This window comes from Petromyzon marinus, chromosome 2 (genome assembly GCF_048934315.1).
Source record: "Petromyzon marinus isolate PM22_M1 ecotype Great Lakes invasive population chromosome 2, UKy_Petmar_22M1.pri1.0, whole genome shotgun sequence".
Lineage (NCBI taxonomy): Eukaryota > Metazoa > Chordata > Hyperoartia > Petromyzontiformes > Petromyzontidae > Petromyzon > Petromyzon marinus.
This window is the reverse complement of record NC_133668.1, coordinates 23,748,958-23,767,692: the sequence shown is the minus strand read 5'-3', so window position 1 is coordinate 23,767,692 and position 18,735 is coordinate 23,748,958. Positions and strand designations below refer to the sequence as shown.

Here is an 18,735-nt window from a genome sequence, read left to right as displayed (position 1 = left end):
ACGTTCATAATAAAGGTTTTTGGGTTAGATCGCGTTATTTATAAATTACGTGTTGCTATATTGTATTTACCTCTAGGGACCTGTCATTATGAATGATACAGAACATATAAACTTTAAAATAAACACCTCAGTGAAAAAATGTCGTCACCTATTTCATCATGGAAAGCTTAATCATGCAAAACCAGTGACTGCAAATAACGGTGTTGCATGGTGCATACAAACATACTGTTAAATTAAGTTAATAATGTAAAATGGGAGGTTAATATTAAAGATATAATATTGTGCTTATGAGTTATCAATGTATTGTGATGAAGCCATTTTTGGTCTTCGATTTCCATATAAGGTAAGCCAATAACGCATTAAACTCAATAATTTGATAAATTGTGACTAAATTTTGATTTAAAGCTTTCGTGACTGCAGGGATTCATATTCTTGGTTCAAAGTCACGTAGAAGGGAAACAATAACATAATAAAAAAATACAAATATAAAACAATAAAATTATTACGACGTTACGACTGCAACACAAGCAATCATCATCAGGTGTGAAAACCACAACAAGAAAATTTGAAAAAAATGGCGTTTTTTTAACGTTAGCACCACGGATAGCGATTTGACAGTTTGTTCAGATGAACGAGTCCATCTAAGTTGTGACTGTTAATACAAACGTCATATATAAAACACAGTTAGATGAATATTGTTGTATCTATATATACAATACACATTTTAATAAGAGTATGAGGTGATTTTTTTCATGTTCGTGTACAAAAAATGAAATGTATTAAAATATTGAAGACATCATTGCAATCGAATGGAAACATGATAACAACAAAAAGGTCGATGATTGGAAATTACCCCTTGGGAGGAAAGTTGGGAACCTTAACTCACAATACAATCTTAAAATTAGTGGAGGGATTTTCATACAGATCTCTTGCAATGCAATGCACGTAGTTCAAGAATCAGACTGCCTCTGAGATGAAGAGGAGGACGTTGCAGATGTCATACAAGAAGTGAACTCTGCCCCTTACAGTGTAAAAAAGGGGCAAAGTTCCCAGACCAGATATAACTGTGGATATGATCGAGGAGGCTCGACCAACTGCTGGAACAATACGAACGTGTTGGTTCGTGAAATGTTTGAATGGAGAGATGTACCGCAGCCACCGCTTGATGCCTCAATAAACCCGTTATTCAATATGCCATGATAAAACCGACTTGAAGACTAACTAACGTATTATCCGTGTGTATAAATTATTTCTAAAAGTTTCGATTTAAAGCTTTCGTGACTGCAAGGATTCATCTTCTTTGGTTCTTTCGGTAAAGTCACGTAGAATGAGAACAAAATAATACATTGATAAAATAAAATAACACAATAAAATTCTCACGACGCTTCGGCCACAACACAAGCGGCCTTCATCAGGTAAAGGGACGAGACTGTCTGGAGGACAGCGCTAGAGCGAACAAAGCCACGCTCAGATCGCGACCTTTAAGCTGTGTGAGAAGAAACAAAGCGCCTTGACAAAGGAATTAGCATAGAATTTAGCATTGAAATAGCTGAGTCATTAGCTTGTGACTGGTCACAGAAATGTCTATGTTAAAGTCAAAGCATACACATCCACAGAGGCACCCCTTGACAAAGGAATTAGCATAGAATTTAGCATTGAAATAGCTGAGTGATTAGCTTGTGACTGGTCACAGAAATGGCTATGTTAAAGTCAAAGCCTACACATCTGAGCTATTCACAGTAACTGGGTATACACTACACTATATAATGAATACTATATAGTAAACCAATAAAAAAACTAAAATATAAATTACCTCAATGTTATCAATAAACTCTATATATTCTCCAATCAGCTAAGCTACCAACAATACGTCGTTATATATCACAATGCTATATGGCGAAAAAATGGGTGGATTCTTACCCTCAACTTTAGCACCACGAATAGCTACGAGCCCCGTTCAGACGGATGAGTTCATCCGTTCATGCACATCTTGTTTCCAATGGAAAACATATTGCAGTAACCTGTGAGTTGGAAACATGTTGGAAACATGCCATTGGCGTAAAATAAAATATTTTCGCTCCGGATGACGCTGCAAAGTATTATCTGTATTTTAATTTAGTGTGCTGATCTTAAAGGTGCATTTAAAAATTTGATACTCCGACTGATGCTTCTATTGTTGTGGAGTAACTCATGCAGCCAGCTATGGCTCTAGGATTTTGGTGTTACATGTTATTTATGTAGTTTATTGTAAAAAAATCGGTCACAGTCCCTATGATCACTGTTACGTTGCAATTATGGCTTTATTTTTTGGTGATTTCGAAAACGTTTTTTGGTTTGGACATGTTTGTTTTGTTGTAGTACGGAGTTAGACTGATGGCCTTAATCTAAGTTTTCTTGTGGTTGTTGTTTGACTTGCATTCCCACTGGGATTTTTTGCCCACAGCATTGGTGTACGGTGCTTTTTTCAGGAATATTTTGCCATTTTTTCATGGATTTTCTGTTTGCACAGTCACATAGTCACTTTAAGATGTTTTCTTATACTCTTTAGTTCTATTCGGTAAAGTCACGTAGGTAAAAAATAAAACAAAAATCACGACGTTTCGGTCACAACACAAGCGGCCTTCATCAGGTAAAGGGACCAGGCTGTCTCGAGGACAGCGCTGGAGTGAAACACAGCCACGCTCAGACGGCGACCTTTAAGCTGTGTGCGAGGAAACAAGGTGCCTTGACAAAGGAATTAGCATAAAAAATAGCATTTGATTGGCCGACTTAGCATGATGAACGGTGTAGAGGTGGTGTACATGCGGGTGCACATGCCGGTTGGCGCAGGGGGGGAGGGGGAGCTTACCCATTGATGGTGTGAAAAGGGAATCCTTAAGAGCTGTGAAAGTTTGGGGTACCACTACTTGAAAAAATATACTGTACCATTGAAAATTAGTTTAATGTTTGGTTCGATTTAGAGCATCTTTCCAATGGTTGCTTAATTTGAAACCATCTTCTCGGTTGAAATTGTATCTGTGTTTGTAGATCTGAATTGCCTCGTGAACAAATCTCTGATAAAAACCCGTGGGTTTGCAAAGAACCTTGGTATCGGAGAAAATTATATCGTGATCACCCACAGCGTTGTAACAGTGATCAGCCACGGCAGAAGAATTCGTTCTGCCGTGTTTCAAATCTGATTTGTGCTCGCGAATTCGGTCAGAGACATGTCGTTATGGTTGCACCCGATTCAAGAGCCGAATGGCTCACAGGGCTATACCAAAATAAAAAAATAAAACTAAACTGTGTCCCTATGATCACTGTTATGTTGCAATTATGGCTTTATTTTTCGGTGATTTCGAAAACGTTTTTTGGTTTGGACATGTTTGTTTTGTTGTAGTACGGAGTTAGACTGACGGCCTTAATCTAAGTTTTCTTATTCTTAGCTCTTTCGGTAAAGTCACGTTGAAGGGAAACAATAAAATAATATATTTTATTATTTTATTGTTTCCCTTCAATAATATATATTTTATTATTTTATTGTTTCCCTTCAACGTGACTTTACCGAAAGAGCTAAGAATATGAATTACTGCAGTCACGAAAGCTTTAAATCAAAATCTAAGTTTTCTTGTGGTTGTTGTTGTTTGACTTGCATCCCACTGGGATTTTTTGCACACAGCGTTGGTGTACGGTGCTTTTTTCAGGAATATTTTGCTGTTTTTTTCATGGATTTTCTGTTTGCACAGTCACATAGTCACTTTAAGATGTTTTCTTATTTTTTTGTTTTATTGTTTGTTGTGGTTGCACCCGATTCAAGAGCCGAATGGCTCACAGGGCTATACCAAAACAAATAAACTTAAACTGTACCTACATCAACATGTCCAGTTACCATCATTCTTTTAAGTAACCAAATCGAAGTACCGTATATATGACACGTAATTACAAAATACCGCACAACAAATAACTTGTTAGACACATGTTCCAAAATAATTCAATTGTAAACATTTATTTCATTCAATTCATATAGCAACAATATTGGACTCCGAGACAAGTGTTTCCCAAACTGCACGTTTATCAATAAATGTGTCTTAAACGCTCGTGCGTACACACGTGGCTCCCAGGCATCAGATGCACAGCGATAACTCGCCGCCACCACAGCCAGCAGCAGAAAGCTACGGAAGCAGCAACTTCCTTTAACAACCCCCCCCCCCTTAATTTCCTTTTGGAGCATGAATCAAACACCCTTAAAGGACAAGCAGAAATCTGCGTGTATATATATTTTTGTTCCCCATTCAGTGTGTATACAACGGCCTCTCGTATCAAATCTTGTTAAATGAAGATATTTCTGCAGCTTCCGATCGACGGACTCAAATATTAACGGGAGTGAAATCCTATGCAATCTTGCTGCATATAACAGCGAGACGATGTGAACTCCAGACCTTTTCAAACAATGTAGAGCCTATAACTAGTTTCTAGGTCATCCCCATTGAGGCTACTTCAACATTCACTTGTGTAAATATGAATTTGAAAGCACAGGGCACTTGAGACTTTACCACCATTTGTCGGAGCAGAGCATTCTGAAGCAAACATTGCTCTCACACAGTTGATGCACATATTGCTAGAGAACTGCTTTATTCCTGTTTATCGTGATAGTGGTCACCCTTTCACATGAACCATTATGGCAAATCTCCTACACAGATTACATGTAGTCTTAAATATGTAGCTAAAGTTCATTTAAACAGGAAGCCTGCATTTAGTTCATAGAACAGTTTTTTTATATGTAGGGTAAAGCCCCGGAAGATACGTTCATGTTTTTTTATGCGTCACATGATTGTTATTGATCCTTTAAACATAAACTATTAAACTTATTCCAATCATGTTAAAATGAATATTTTTCATGGTCTGATGAAACGTTGTTAATTTTATCTCCTGCTCTAAGAACTGATATATCCAATGTTGCAAGTTTGTTTTATCTAGATATCAATGGTCGTGTGGTAGTTTTTATTTATTTTTTATTAATAATTATTTTCCTATGAATCGTTCCTGTATCTGCAATATCGGCAGACCAACGCAACAAACTGCATATGTGGAACCCTGAAAACGTCATGCAAACATATACTTTTAATGTCCTAGCTTTGAACTGCCTAATCGTTAGTTTACAGACATTGGTTAGGTACAGTGGAAGAAAGTGTGAACGGTGGTTACGCTTTTGGTTTGGCATAGGCATTTGAAGTTATTGAGAAATTGAGGGCTTGGTCTTGGCTATGGTTAAGGGGCAGCTTGTGCTTTATATCAAAATCAGTCATGAATACCGGATGTGCTGCATACAATACACGAAACCACATTTTAGACCACCTTGTAAGAGGCAGCAACACGCTTAAAACGACAGAAGAATTTTGATACAGAAGTGTACATTTCATATGCATTGGCTACAATCTTAGGTTTAACAATAATAATTGTACCAGGGAATTAATGGATGGTCTTTTAGTGATGCCAATGAGAGTTCGCTCATAAGAGAGAAAACAACACATTTGTAAAATTTGGTTACAATTAGGCAAGTCAAAAACTTTAGTAAAAATGTTAGCCCCTAATAACATATCAATACTGAATATGGATATGATGAATAAAGCCAATGTGCATATTCCATGGCTTTATGAAAATACACCTCAGTTTTCATGCTTTATATGTCAACCTGATTCTCATTCTAACTCATAAGTATTTTTTTTATACACACACCAGCATGCCAGTCTTGATAAATGGTCATCACAAGAGGTTTTCAAAACATTAGTTTCACTGTATACATATATAAATACGTACATCCATGTACCTCACTATATATAGTCGTATCATTGCTATACGCTTTGGTTATTTCGTGACTTTACCGAAAGAACCAAAGAGTATGAATTCCTGCAGTCACGAAAACTTCAAATCCAGATAGGATTATTACTGTATTGTATATATACATTTAAATTCGAACAGTTCTGAGCAAGTTATTTAACAAAAAGTTCACTGGTAAAGCAAACTTTATTCCTGTGTTGTCAGCCATAACCAGTTTAAATTATCTCAAAGAAAATGCATGCAACATTGACATCGATAATGGAACACATTTATATTTGGGTCTTTCGGTAAAGCCATGTCGATAGAACAAATAATAACAAGTAATACAATTATTTTATTATTTGCTCTCTCTCTACGTGGCTTTACAGAAAGACCCAAATAATATGAATTCCTGCAGTCACGAAAGCTTTAAGTCAAGATGGAACACATTTACAAAAGTGATAATACAACCGAACAATGAGGACCAAAATATCGCATCTGAGTTCCATGTTCTAACATCAAAAGTATGGAAACAATACAAAGTCATGCAATTACATATTAATGCTCAAACAAAAGCAGTTTCAGAAACCTTAAAAATAGAACAGGCTGTGAAATATAAATGGATCAATGATGGCTCTCTTACTGTTAGGTATCCAGAAAGAAAACGAAATAACTGTCCATTAAATGCAACCCCTATGAATTAATATAATAGTTTAATATGTACACTTAATAAAATTCCTGTTTTAAAATTATGATTACGTGCTATTTTACATTGACAGTTATGCTTATGTGACAAGCAGTGTTATGATCAAATTTGCATGAGAACCGCATACAATATGTTTAACATTACTTTAAAAGGTATGTTTTACCTCGATCCTCATTGCATCGAGAAGAAGATGGGTGTCAAAGATATGATGCAAAATGATCCATAACCACTGTGAAAAGAGTCTTGCGTTGCAACAACCATTGGTCTAATACAAAGGTAATGTACACATTTCCCTACTCATTCACCAGCTGGCTACATAGAGACACACACCTCAAAGGTGGGAAGCACTGCAGGCGTGCACATACAGTATAACCATTCTTGTGCAAAATAATTTGTGCATTGAAAAAAAAAAAGCTTTTTTTCTTCTTCTATAAAACAGAATGCTCCCCTCGCACAATGTGAGAAGAAAACTCATAGCGGTCCTGGCTGTGATAGCCACACATATTACACTCAAATGGGTCTCGAAAGCCGTGACATCCCATGTGAATTGTGTACATGACGTGGTCAAGGAAAAGCACACGGCAGTGCTGACACTTGTAGGCCCGGATTTTCTCCCCGTCACTGTTGACTACGCTGAATGTGTCTTGATCCGCCAGCCCATTTAGCACCCTTCCATCATCCAGGGGCTTTCCGTCTTCACTGCCCTTCTCATCGTCCATTGCCTCCTTGAAGTCTGTTTTGCTGGCTTCCTCCGCGCCCCTCTCACGCGATGCCAACGAGTAGTCTGTCGGGTGTCCTGTCGAGTTGTGTTCCTCTGGAATGCTCTCGGCGTCTGCGCTGTCCTCCAAGCTGTGGCTCGGCGAAGTGGCACGGTCTGGCGCCGGACGTTTTTCTCTGACCTGGAGGCTAGGTGGGCGACCTGCACCCGCATAGCTGTTGAGAGCTCTATCATTGGCGGGGTTCATGTCTGCTGTGGGAAGTGTGTAGAAGTTGGGGTAGACCCCACTGACAGCGTGGGGCAGGTCTGACACCGCACCCACCGGAGGCTGCACAAAGGGGCGCAGGGTCTTGGCGCCGAGGTAAGAAATGGCGTTGTTGATGGCTTGGTCCATGACGCGCGTTTGTATCAGCAGCGAGTCCTTGTCAAAGGCGGCGCTCATGTCGTACTGCAGGTGTGGCATCGAAAGAGGAAGCTGTCTGTCACCTGAAGGTTGGGTCGCAGGTATAGAGAATAATGAGCAAGAGGTTCTTGTGGTTTTCTCTGAGACAATCTAAGGCTCGTAGCAGAGGCATTGCACATGTGAGGGTTCATAGGCGACACAATGCTTTGCCCAGTGCATTCTGTGCACAGTCAATTTAAATGTCGAACTGTCACACTCTGAATTTTATAATTCTACATTTGTTGTAACGTGCAATATAAACCCATTAAAAAAGGTTATACGATGAACGTGAGTAAATAAGCAGGCTTATCACTATAGAGTCATGTCAGTAATACAGCCACTAACACTGGGGTTTCAGCAACATGTGTTTGAAGTGTGCTTTTTGATGCTCGGCAAATTAGGAAATATCACTAACGTATCATCACGCAGAATAAAATGCAACTAAATCATCGATGTAAAAACAGTGGTAAAGCACTTACAAATAATTGTGTTTCAGCTCCTGTGGCTATCATGCAAAAAGAACAAATTGCGCTATTTTTCATATAATTTACACTACAGCGGCACGAACATGATGATTCTTACCGATAAATTTCTGTGGCACGCTGCTCTTTCTCTTGGCAACATTGTACGCCAGCTGGTTTAACAGCACTGACCTGTCCAGGTTCTTATCAGTTGTATACACTGGCTCTTTGATTTCTCCACCGCCTGAGAGAGCTACATGAAAGAAAAAAAAATTAGTATACAGGCATAGCTATATACAATACTGGAGGCATACTTTTCAGCTTAAAATTACTTTCATGTTTAAAATAGATAAGCAGACAATATGTCTCCTTCATATGTCTCTCCACATAATATTCTGTGTGCAACACATGAACCCTACAGCCTTCTGGCAGGGCATAATTTCAGCAGCATTGATTCAGTATTAGCAAACTCTGTTTTTTTATATTCACGGGTCTCACCAGTCAGACTTCCTCAATCAATATTGGCGAACTGTTAGATGTTATAGGCAAGATATGGGTCCTAGTTGGACACAATATTCTATAATACATAAAACACAATCATTATCATCTTTGTTAATATGCATAACAAAATAAATAACAACTGCCATTCACTCAGTGGTGACATCATCACGACGCTTATGCCATGCCAGGTGCACTTTGAGGTCACGTGAAGTATTGAAGACCCACTGGCAGGAGGTCATTGAACAGACCCAGGTGTCGTGGATTGACTGACTGAGATGACTTTCAGATGCAACAACTGTGCTCTCCACTATGCCAGCTTTCTGGGTTTTAGCCGCCTGGCACTCTGCTCATTGTTATGAGCGCCGCTCCTCTGCCCTCCGTTGTTACTGTAGGGCGACTGCCTCCGACTCCCCAATAGCATTATTCACGAATCTCTTTCACAGAGGCCAATCTTGACAATGCTAGTACCAGTTATCGGCAAGTCCAACCAACTCCACATCAGTCAATCTCTTCACTTGCCAGTGCCACGCCTGTTTAGCCCCATCTATTTGGCCTAACAGAGGCTGCGTGGGCATGTGGTGGCTGGACATGGGGACTACATGACTCAGCCAAAGCAGCCTTGCTTGCCGGAGGAGCTTTGTAATGGGACTGTGTCCAGATCTTTCAAGGATCTGTGAGTTCCTCACACAATCCAGTCTGGTTAAACTCTGGATGTTTCAAACCAGCGCATAGAAGGGAGAGCATAACTATGGTTGAGAACCCCGGAGTTTCGTATGGAGTGATAGACCATGTAGCTTCCACACAGCGTTATCGTAGGTGATGAAAATATAATGCCGCTTGACTGATTCGGAGTGAGACATTGGTTGCCAAATATATAAGTAGACAATGTTTCCTTCGTATATCTGTCTCTCCAAGCAAGGCCGTAGCCATGGAGTCAACATTGGGGGGGACCAAATCTTCCAGGGGGTCTGGGCCCCCCCCCCCAGAAAAAAAATCTAAATTTTAAAACTCATTTCCTGCCATTTCCTGCCTAAAATATAAAAAAATTCACTAACACATAGGATGGACTTTTTATTTATTTTTTACAATAATGTCTAATAGTGTATTGTATTACATTGCTCTGTTTTTTTCTTTTTTACCTTTTCTTGTTTCATTGTATGTAATGGCAAAGATTAGGGATTAATAAAATACAACCATAACCACAATCATATAAAGAGAAATCTATTTTATAGCAATATATTGGGGGGGACATTTTGAGCATATTTGAATATTGGGAGGGATGTGTCCCCCCAAATATATATTATAATTATGGCCTTGTCTCCAAGTAAAACATATTATTTTTAATGAGTGCATAACTTCAGCAGCAATTACTCTGTCTACAGCTGAGATCCAGAAAGCCATGTTAGAACCACGGCACAAATGCTGCATGACACAACTAGACTACCGGCTTCCATCATTCACGAAATAAATGGGCAGTGCTAAACTAGATCCACACAAACCACGGAAGGTGCGGATACCTAATAGACTCGTAGAATATTAAAGACTCTCTCCTGTGTGCGACTCCAGCTGCGAACTCCAAACCACAGACCATGTAACTTTTCACTGCCCAAAACATAAACTTAAATGCAGTATCCTGTGTCTGAAATTAAGGAACTCTCCAGCAAAGCAACTGAATGGCTAAATCACTTCTAACTGAATCTCTAAAAGTTGATCTTCATAGGCCATACTACATAAGACAGTAGCTCTAGAGAAGCTCTTCTAAGTAGGCATCTGCCTATTTGTCCACCACGCTGGGCAGACGCGGAAAGGGATGGGAGTGCCCACACTTTACCCCACCACACGTGACCTGCTGATCGACCAACTATGATTGTACCCTATTGTTCTGCTGTGTGGACAGAGGTGAGGGTTAAATAAATATGGCCATTGGTTCATCCTCCGCGGGGGGGAGATTGAATCGAGTCGGTACACTGTGCTTTGCAAGTTCAGTGCGCTGACCACGATACCATGGCAGCATGTTAAAGGTAGAATGTCTTAAGTCACATTGTAGATGTAATTTCTCTCCTTTTGTCACAGCAGCTTTTGGCTCTGGAATTTCACGCTGGATTTAACGTGGGCAAATTACTTTGCCAAGTTAGTGATATGACCTGAAATTACAAGGCACATGTAATGTACACAAAAGATTACTGCTCATGTGCATAATAACACTCAACTTACTTATTTTCACGTGCATTGATCTCATTACATATATTTAAACTATAGGGTTTTATTCCATATTCACGTATTGCCAAAAGTACGCAATAACAGTTTTACAGTCGCCTCTGGAAACAGCTAAGGACTTTAATTATTCTTCATTGTATTCATAGTTACATTTTAAATCAAATTTCCATATTATATATGACTTGCAGATACAGTGAAAGGTGCAACATATTGTCACATGGAAAAATAATTTGTAATTAGCAATTTTACAAAGATATGCAGTGTTTCATAAATTAACTCAGATTTACATATGAACTGTTTGCAGCCACCAAGCTTCTGATGTGCAGCATCGCGTCAAAATTCTTGAATTGACAGTAGCTCCACGCAGCAAGCAACAATGTGTGAAACGTTGGGTTCAGCCATTCTCGTGGCCATTAGTTTACAGGATTCAGGGGCGCCGGATGAAGGTGTGTGCATAGTCCACCAATTACTATGAAATAGAGTGCGTGTAATAATTCATTATACTTATTTTATTTTAGTGAGAGTCTGATCAGATGGATTACCTTCTCAAGTAAAAAAGCAGGGTCATCATATTTGCAGCAGAGTATAAATAATTATGCAAGTTTTATAATTCAGGTTGATTTCAGCTACGGGGCACCAGCACACAATAGCGTAATATTGAAAATAATGTTTAACACGTAGGCTTTCGCGACCAATATCATCCATGATAGAGGTTTTTAAATAAATAAAAAACCCTCTAATATTGATGAAAATAATGTCATAAAGAATTTACGGTCAGTTAAATCAAAATAACCTTCATATGTTTCATTTCAAAAGCTTACAACTTAATTTTTTTCTTATGTATTATGGTAAGTATATATTTGGTTTTATACTGGAAAATATTTAGAGGGGTTAAAAGTGAAATTGTATTTGGCCAAGATATGGTATACAATGTGATGTGTTTTCATTACGAATTTTAATATAATAAAAACACTTTAAACGGTTAAAAAAGCTGACGCTGTTTTCTGTTTGCAGGTTCTTTATTGCGAGTATGTATGTTGAATTTCTTTCGCACCGTATGTAGCCAACCATGCCATTTGGAGATGCGGGGGAAGGACAACAAACTTAACACAAAAAGCAGTTACAAAAAAATGAGTTTTAAATCTAGATTGAAAAGTGCATAGCTCTAGTAGCTTCCTAATATCGGAAGGTAAGAGCGTTCCAGATGGGTGCAGAAGCACATCTGAAAGCGCGCGATGCAGTGACCGTCTTTGTTCGATGGCTGGTGATTTATGCTCCTTGACGAGATCAGCAAGGTATTGGGGTTTAATTGTGGCAATCGCAAGCACGAGTCACTAAGTTAGTGCCTGTTTTATTTTTACTGCTTTTCTGTTTCTTTAAAAATTAAGAGGTGGATGTATAAAAAAAGTCAGATTTTCAGATAACCATCTTTATAAACATTAACTTTATGAGTAAGGGGATGTCTTCAGCTGAGGATTTGGTATACAGGCTTAACTATTTAAATAAGGACTCAAGAATACATGTGAACATCTATGTTATCAGAAAAGCTGCAGGTGCCTGGAGACTCACAAACACAAAGTGTCCATGTGTGACATTTAATTATTTTTCCACTATTCTTTTCGATCGCATTATGTAGAGGAAGACAGCATTTGTTTTATATATTTACGCATTATTGTGAGGACAATGCATTGTGCCTACTGACACAGTCTCATCGTAAATAACAATAATTTACAGTAAAACTAAGCACATAAGTAGCACTATAATTCACATCTGAGCCAGTCATGGACCTCCACCAGATGAATAATCTAAAATGGGTGACTTACATCGCACGTGAACACGAGTAATTGTGAGAGAAGATGGCTGGAAAATCGTATTACTTTCCTATCCCTCCACACAGACCCGCGTGTCAAAACAGGAGCTTACTCCTTGGTTCTTTCGGTAAAGTCACGTAGGTATAACATAAAATAAATTAAATCACGACGTTTCGGGCGCAACACAAGCGTCTGTCATCACAGGAGCTTACTAACTGAATTATCATCAAGAGTGTAATGATGAAAACAACAAAGTGAATCATTGTTTATATGTGTGTATACATATAGGTAGTGGTGAATTTTTGCCCAGATTAGCAGGAACAAGGTGCATATGAGATGAGAGAACATCACCCCAATACTTCAATCCCTCGACTGGCTTCGAAACCAATATCAGATAGATTTCCAGATAGCAAAAAGTCATAGACTTGGCCTTTGCCTACCTCTCCCCTCTCATCTCACTCTACTCCTCTACACATTATCTCTGCTCCCACAGTCAAGGCTTTCTGTTGGAGCCCTCAGTCAACCATCAACTCAGTGGGATGTTGCCCATTCCTTCTCTGCCATTCTCACCATCTGCAACTCCCTTCCCCAGTCAGCCGTGCCACCAACTCCCTGCCCCTATTCAAAACCTTATTTTCTTTGCCGTCTCCCTATGTCTCTTTCTCTCTGTGAAATAAATATGTATGCCCAATGTTCTTTGGAGTATCTTTAAATGTGGTTTCATTCAGAAGATATGTACAATACACGCACATTGTATTGTATGGGAGGAAAGAAAGGTATGCTGTTTTTTCACATTAACAAACTGCCATTAAGGCGAGATATCTAACTGAATTAATAGTGGAAAAAATCCTCTACTTGGGGAACATTTGTGACTAAGGCTATGCGTTTATATTTACCAGGGCACTGGATTGTGTGATGGTGTGTGGTATTTCTATGTGTGCATAGAATAGTGCTTTGGTACAATTTCACGTGGTGCATATGTATTTTGCATCAGACTGTGTGGGTGTATATGTAGGTGTATTCATGAAAGATTCCCATTGTCTGAAATTGCATTGGTATTTTCAGTCGGGAATTTCCGACAATGTACAGTTTGTGAAATGCTGAAGAGCATGGTTGATGTTTTAGAGGCACATTAATGTTTATTACATTTTATTGCATATTTTAAACAAGCTTCTGTCAATATTCTATTGTCAGCATATAGTATAAAATAGTGCCAGCCAAAGCTTAAGATTGCATGCTCATGACCTAGGCCAAATTATAAGATTAGGATTTAGTGGATATATTAACAAGAGCATTAACTAATTAAACATCGTTTAAACTCTGTTGCCAATAGTTTGTGAAATACATGCAGAGTAAAATCAACAATGTCGTGACTAATTATATACAAACACAGCATTAAAGAACGATACTCATCAAGGGCACTAATTTAAAAATGCTGTATTCACTGCTTAATAGTGAAGAGTGGATTGATAGATATTAAGATGATGAATAATAAACATTAACCTAAACAAGACATGTACGAAATGTTTTGCATATGTTTATAATGCAACAGTCCTCGTTTTTAATCTGTAAATAATGAGAAAACACATAACATAAATAAACAGGAAATATTAGTCTCTCTGTCTCCCTGCTGTCAGTCGGTCATGTTTTCTCAAATTTATTTTGATAGTGACCTTAGACAAGAGGACCACAATGCAGTTCTTCAGGAACTGATATTGGATTTTGCACAATGCACAAAAGCTGAGTGCATATTGAACACAAGTTTTCCTGTATGTTTAAGCTGAGTGCTAGTTTCTCTTGCAATGCAGGTGCATGAATGACAGATCATTCAATTATCCATAGGTTTTATTTTATCCATGTCCCTTGCAACCACGATGTCCAGTGATGACCCTGCACAGTTCCCTGTCAGTAATTAGCAATTATTGGGGGGGGGGGGTCACCTTCTCTACCTTGTCTACCATGGCAATTACAACCGAGAGAAGGATGTGGCTCTTCTTCCTCTCGTGCAAATGAATGTGTGCCGTGTATACATGCGCGAACGAGCGTGACAGCCCATGCCTGGGAAGTGGCCGGCCTGCAGGCCCTGTAGGTACGAGTGGCAGCGCTCCTTGTGCTCCTCCAGTGAGCTCCTCTGCTTGTAGCTCCGCCCACAGTAGCAGCACTTGTGTGGCTTCCCAACTGTGGTATGCACACGTACGGCACACACAATCGATACATAAGCTTTGGGGTTTTTTTATGGGCAGTTTAACCAGTAAACACTCATGTCTCTATTACCTTGGAATGCAAGCTGGCCAGACGTCTTGGAAGTAGTAAGCGTATTGTATCCTCACCTTACTACATGCGACCTGCAGATGGACTGTGATGCACTTATTTATACTTCTGGGTGGACAGAGGCATTTTATAAACTTGCTCAATGTTTCATCTGACACAATGACAGATTGAACAGGCAAACTGTGGATTGCACCAGCAACCTCTCGATTGCAAGTCCAGGCTGCTAACCATTACTACATTACAATGTACCCTTTGCAAACAACACGCCCCTGGACAAATGGTACTCACAGTGAAGAACATACGTGTCTCCACAACTGAAACTATTCTATAATGCAACAGGATAATAATGCAACATTGTAGGGCAGCATGAGAAATAAATGCGTATCGCAATAATTCGTACACAGGGGAAGCTTTATTGTCCAAATCAACAAGAAATTCGATACCTTAATATTTTTGCAATTTAATTCTTATTAAAGGCTGACCTAAATAACATTGAACTGTCGTAACTGAATTTGGAGGAGTGCTATGTTAATTGGGTAATAAAAGTACTGCATATGTTTCCTATCTCTTCATATATACGCAAAATAAAATCACATTCAACGCAACATTTTAAGATGTTGATATACGTATGTTAAACACAATGTTAATTATACACCTTTGAGAGTTTAAAATCGTTAGTGTTCCCAAAAAAATGTGGTGTTAGAAATTTTCAAAGAGTCTCACAAAAGTGGGCCATGGTCATATTAGTCCATCCATGTCGACAGTGCAACGTGACATTCACATGCTCAATTCTGCAAACTTAGCATTCTTAAGAGTCGGTTAAAATGCTTGAGGCTTAAATGTCAAATAAATCTTTCAAACTCCACAAGGAATATGAACATGTGACACATGCCAGAAATGACACGGTTAACAAGCACAAGCTTTTTTTTTTAAGGTCGTTCACGGTGGGTTTGGAGAACAGGAGGGCAGACGTCCAATTCGATTGGTACACAGTACCGTTAAATAGTTCTGAAATTTAGCCGATGCTATGGTTACTGTGATACGTCATCACCATCATCAACAGACATGTTCTATCCACTGCTGGGTAGGGAGAGAAAAAACATGGATGTGTTCTTAACTTATTTTTGGCAGGGTGGGGGGGGATGTCTCATAGTGAAGGGATATTTTAGTTTATTTTACTGATTGTGATCTTGAACTACAAGACCGATGTGCTAAGGAGTGAATAGTTGGAGTGCGATATATGTCTACGTACAGTATATTACCCCATCAGATGAACATTTCTGGTAAAATAGTAATAAAGAAAGCACGTTCTCTGTAGGTAGATGAAACAATACATATGCAAAACATTTGTATGTATTTCCAATGCTCGTCCATTGAACATATGATATATCTCGCAGGACAGACCATATATTTTGTTTTACGCTATTCTATAGGACCAAAACATTTAAATATTACAAATGTGAATGTTGTTCCGTTCTAGTCATTCAACGTTGTCAAATCAGCTTCTCGTACTCATATTGTTGTTAGTGTTGGAAAAGAGTCATAGTTTTGTTGAATAAGCAATTGTATAAAAAACTCACTTGATTTTTGGGGAGTAGTGTTCTTTTTAAAGAGGCATTGAAAGCATAACATAATTAAGGGTTGTCTAAAACAAACACATTGCATATTTATGAAACCCAATCAATTCCTTCTTCTCGTGATAACAAATAATAGAGCAACATTATTCCATTGTCCAATTTTAAGTGCGCACAATTGCGCTTCCGAGTATAATCACTCAAATGTAATTATTTTCACGCATTTTGACACGTGGAATATTGCTGTAGCACAAGGTTTACAGGTAAAAAATGGTGATGAAGTGAATATTGTGTGAATATACACACAAGGAGAAAAGGTAAAGGCACAGCCCCGCAATTGGCTTGTTTACACCGCGACTAGTGGAAGGGCATCCACTAAAGAGAGCTCTTAGATGGTGTTTGGCCGACTCAACCATTGCTGGCCATACATCTTGCAAAAGAAGTGGGTGTACCCATTATTTCCCCCACCGTACGTGACTTTCCAATTGACTGTGGTGAATCCATTTAGCTACTGCTCGGTGGGCAGTGTGCGGGGATTTAAGATAACTTGCCCATTGTTTCAACTGCTGCGCCCAGAGATCAAACTGGTGACCTCTGCATTGCACGTCCAGTGTGTTAACTGTTACACCACGGCAGAATCGCCGGCAAATGTTCCCAGTGGAGGTACAAAGTCCTTGCATGTGAGTATACAATGCATGGTATATTTAAAAAACTCATCAGAAATAAGCCAATTATAAGTCTTCCAGCAGCTATGTTTCAGAGGGATATATCATATAATTTTTTTTTATTTGCTGAAACATTTTATATTTGTTATTTGAGCTTTGGTAGAGGACTGCAATGGTTTATGCATGCAGATTTAACATGTTCTTGTTATCAGGTGGCATGGTTTGATGGTTTTCTGCAGTAGTCCTGAGCAGATGTCGTGGAATGTGAACCATAACACCAATAAAAATTGCCTCAATGGCAAGTGTGCGAAACAGTAGCCTACACACGGTATATATGCATATATTATATCTAAGCAGTGTTAAATATATGGTTGAGCACATCTCGCACTTTTTTTTTACTTTGAATAGAACACTTTATTGGAACTGCAAACTTGTTTAAAGATGGGGGGGGGGGGGAAATAAAACTTGATCTATTAAGTGTGATAGCATAGAACATTTAATTATTTTCGTGTTATACTGGTAGTGAGATGCAAAGAAGAAATATTATTTGTTTATTATCAATGATTGCTCTGTCTATAAGCCTACACCAATTACATTTATATATTGATTCTGGTAGTGACATCCACAAAGATAAAATCACGTAATTTAAATGATTTAAAACAAGGATTCCCCGGCCCATACCACGATGAGCCAATTAACCAAATCTAAATTAAGGTAATTGAACACAGTGCAATAACACACAAAGTGGCACTTACATTTCAGATTTACTTCATTTTCTTTAATTCTCATTTTTGTACTCTTTGGTTTTATTCGGTAAAGTCACGTAGATAAAATAAAACAATAAAAGAAAATAATTAAATCACGACGTTTCGGAGGCAACACAAGCTTCCGTCTTCAGGTGGAAAAGTCAACGCAGAATATCTGTGTTAGGAGCCTAACACAGAATATGTGTTAGGAGCCTAACACAGATATTCTGTGTTGACTGCGTTGACTTTTCCACCTGAATACGGAAGCTTGTGTTGCCTCCAAAACGTCGTGATTTAATTATTTTCTTTTATTTTCTTTTATTTTATCTACGTGACTTTACCGAATAAAACCAAAGAGTATGAATCCTTGCAGTCACGAAAGCTTCAAATCTCTCATTTTTGTATTATTTAAAAACATTTTTTTACACAATTTTAAAAAATGTGCACTCTTCCACTTATTTGTTGAAGATAACTATATTTTTTTACATTAAAATTTGTATTTGGAAAAGGCCAAATTTAAAGGCACAAATCTTACACTCACTATTGAGCACCCAGCTCACCACTAAGAAAAGCGCGCGCGCGCGCATACGCACACACCCTTAACAGCATCGGAGAAAGAAGGGTGCGTACACACACACACACCCAATTAACAGCACAAGAAAAATAAAGATGCTCACAAACACACACCCTTAATTTCACCAGAGAGAGAAGGGTGCGCGCACATCCATACACACCTTTAATAGCAACGAAGAAGGGGAAACACAAGCATGGTTATACAATTAGAGGTGATCGGAGCCAATGAAGAGGTCCATGCATTGTACCACAGC

At 38.6% G+C, this 18,735-nt stretch overlaps 1 protein-coding gene across 2 annotated transcripts in view; it reads right to left on the bottom strand.

Annotated features, from left to right (window-relative positions):
• Positions 1 to 3,965: 3,965 nt before the first annotated feature.
• Positions 3,966 to 18,735, bottom strand: part of LOC116944830 (zinc finger protein Helios) — a 31,570-nt gene continuing 16,800 nt past the window's right edge. For both annotated transcript variants that reach the window (XM_076071646.1, XM_076071642.1), the window contains 3 exons: positions 14,711 to 14,835; positions 8,245 to 8,376; positions 3,966 to 7,706 (listed from right to left, as the gene is read on the bottom strand). In XM_076071646.1, coding sequence (XP_075927761.1) covers positions 6,931 to 7,706; positions 8,245 to 8,376; positions 14,711 to 14,835 — 1,033 coding nt within the window. In that variant the 3' untranslated portion in view covers positions 3,966 to 6,930. The remainder of the gene's footprint in view (positions 7,707 to 8,244; positions 8,377 to 14,710; positions 14,836 to 18,735) is intronic.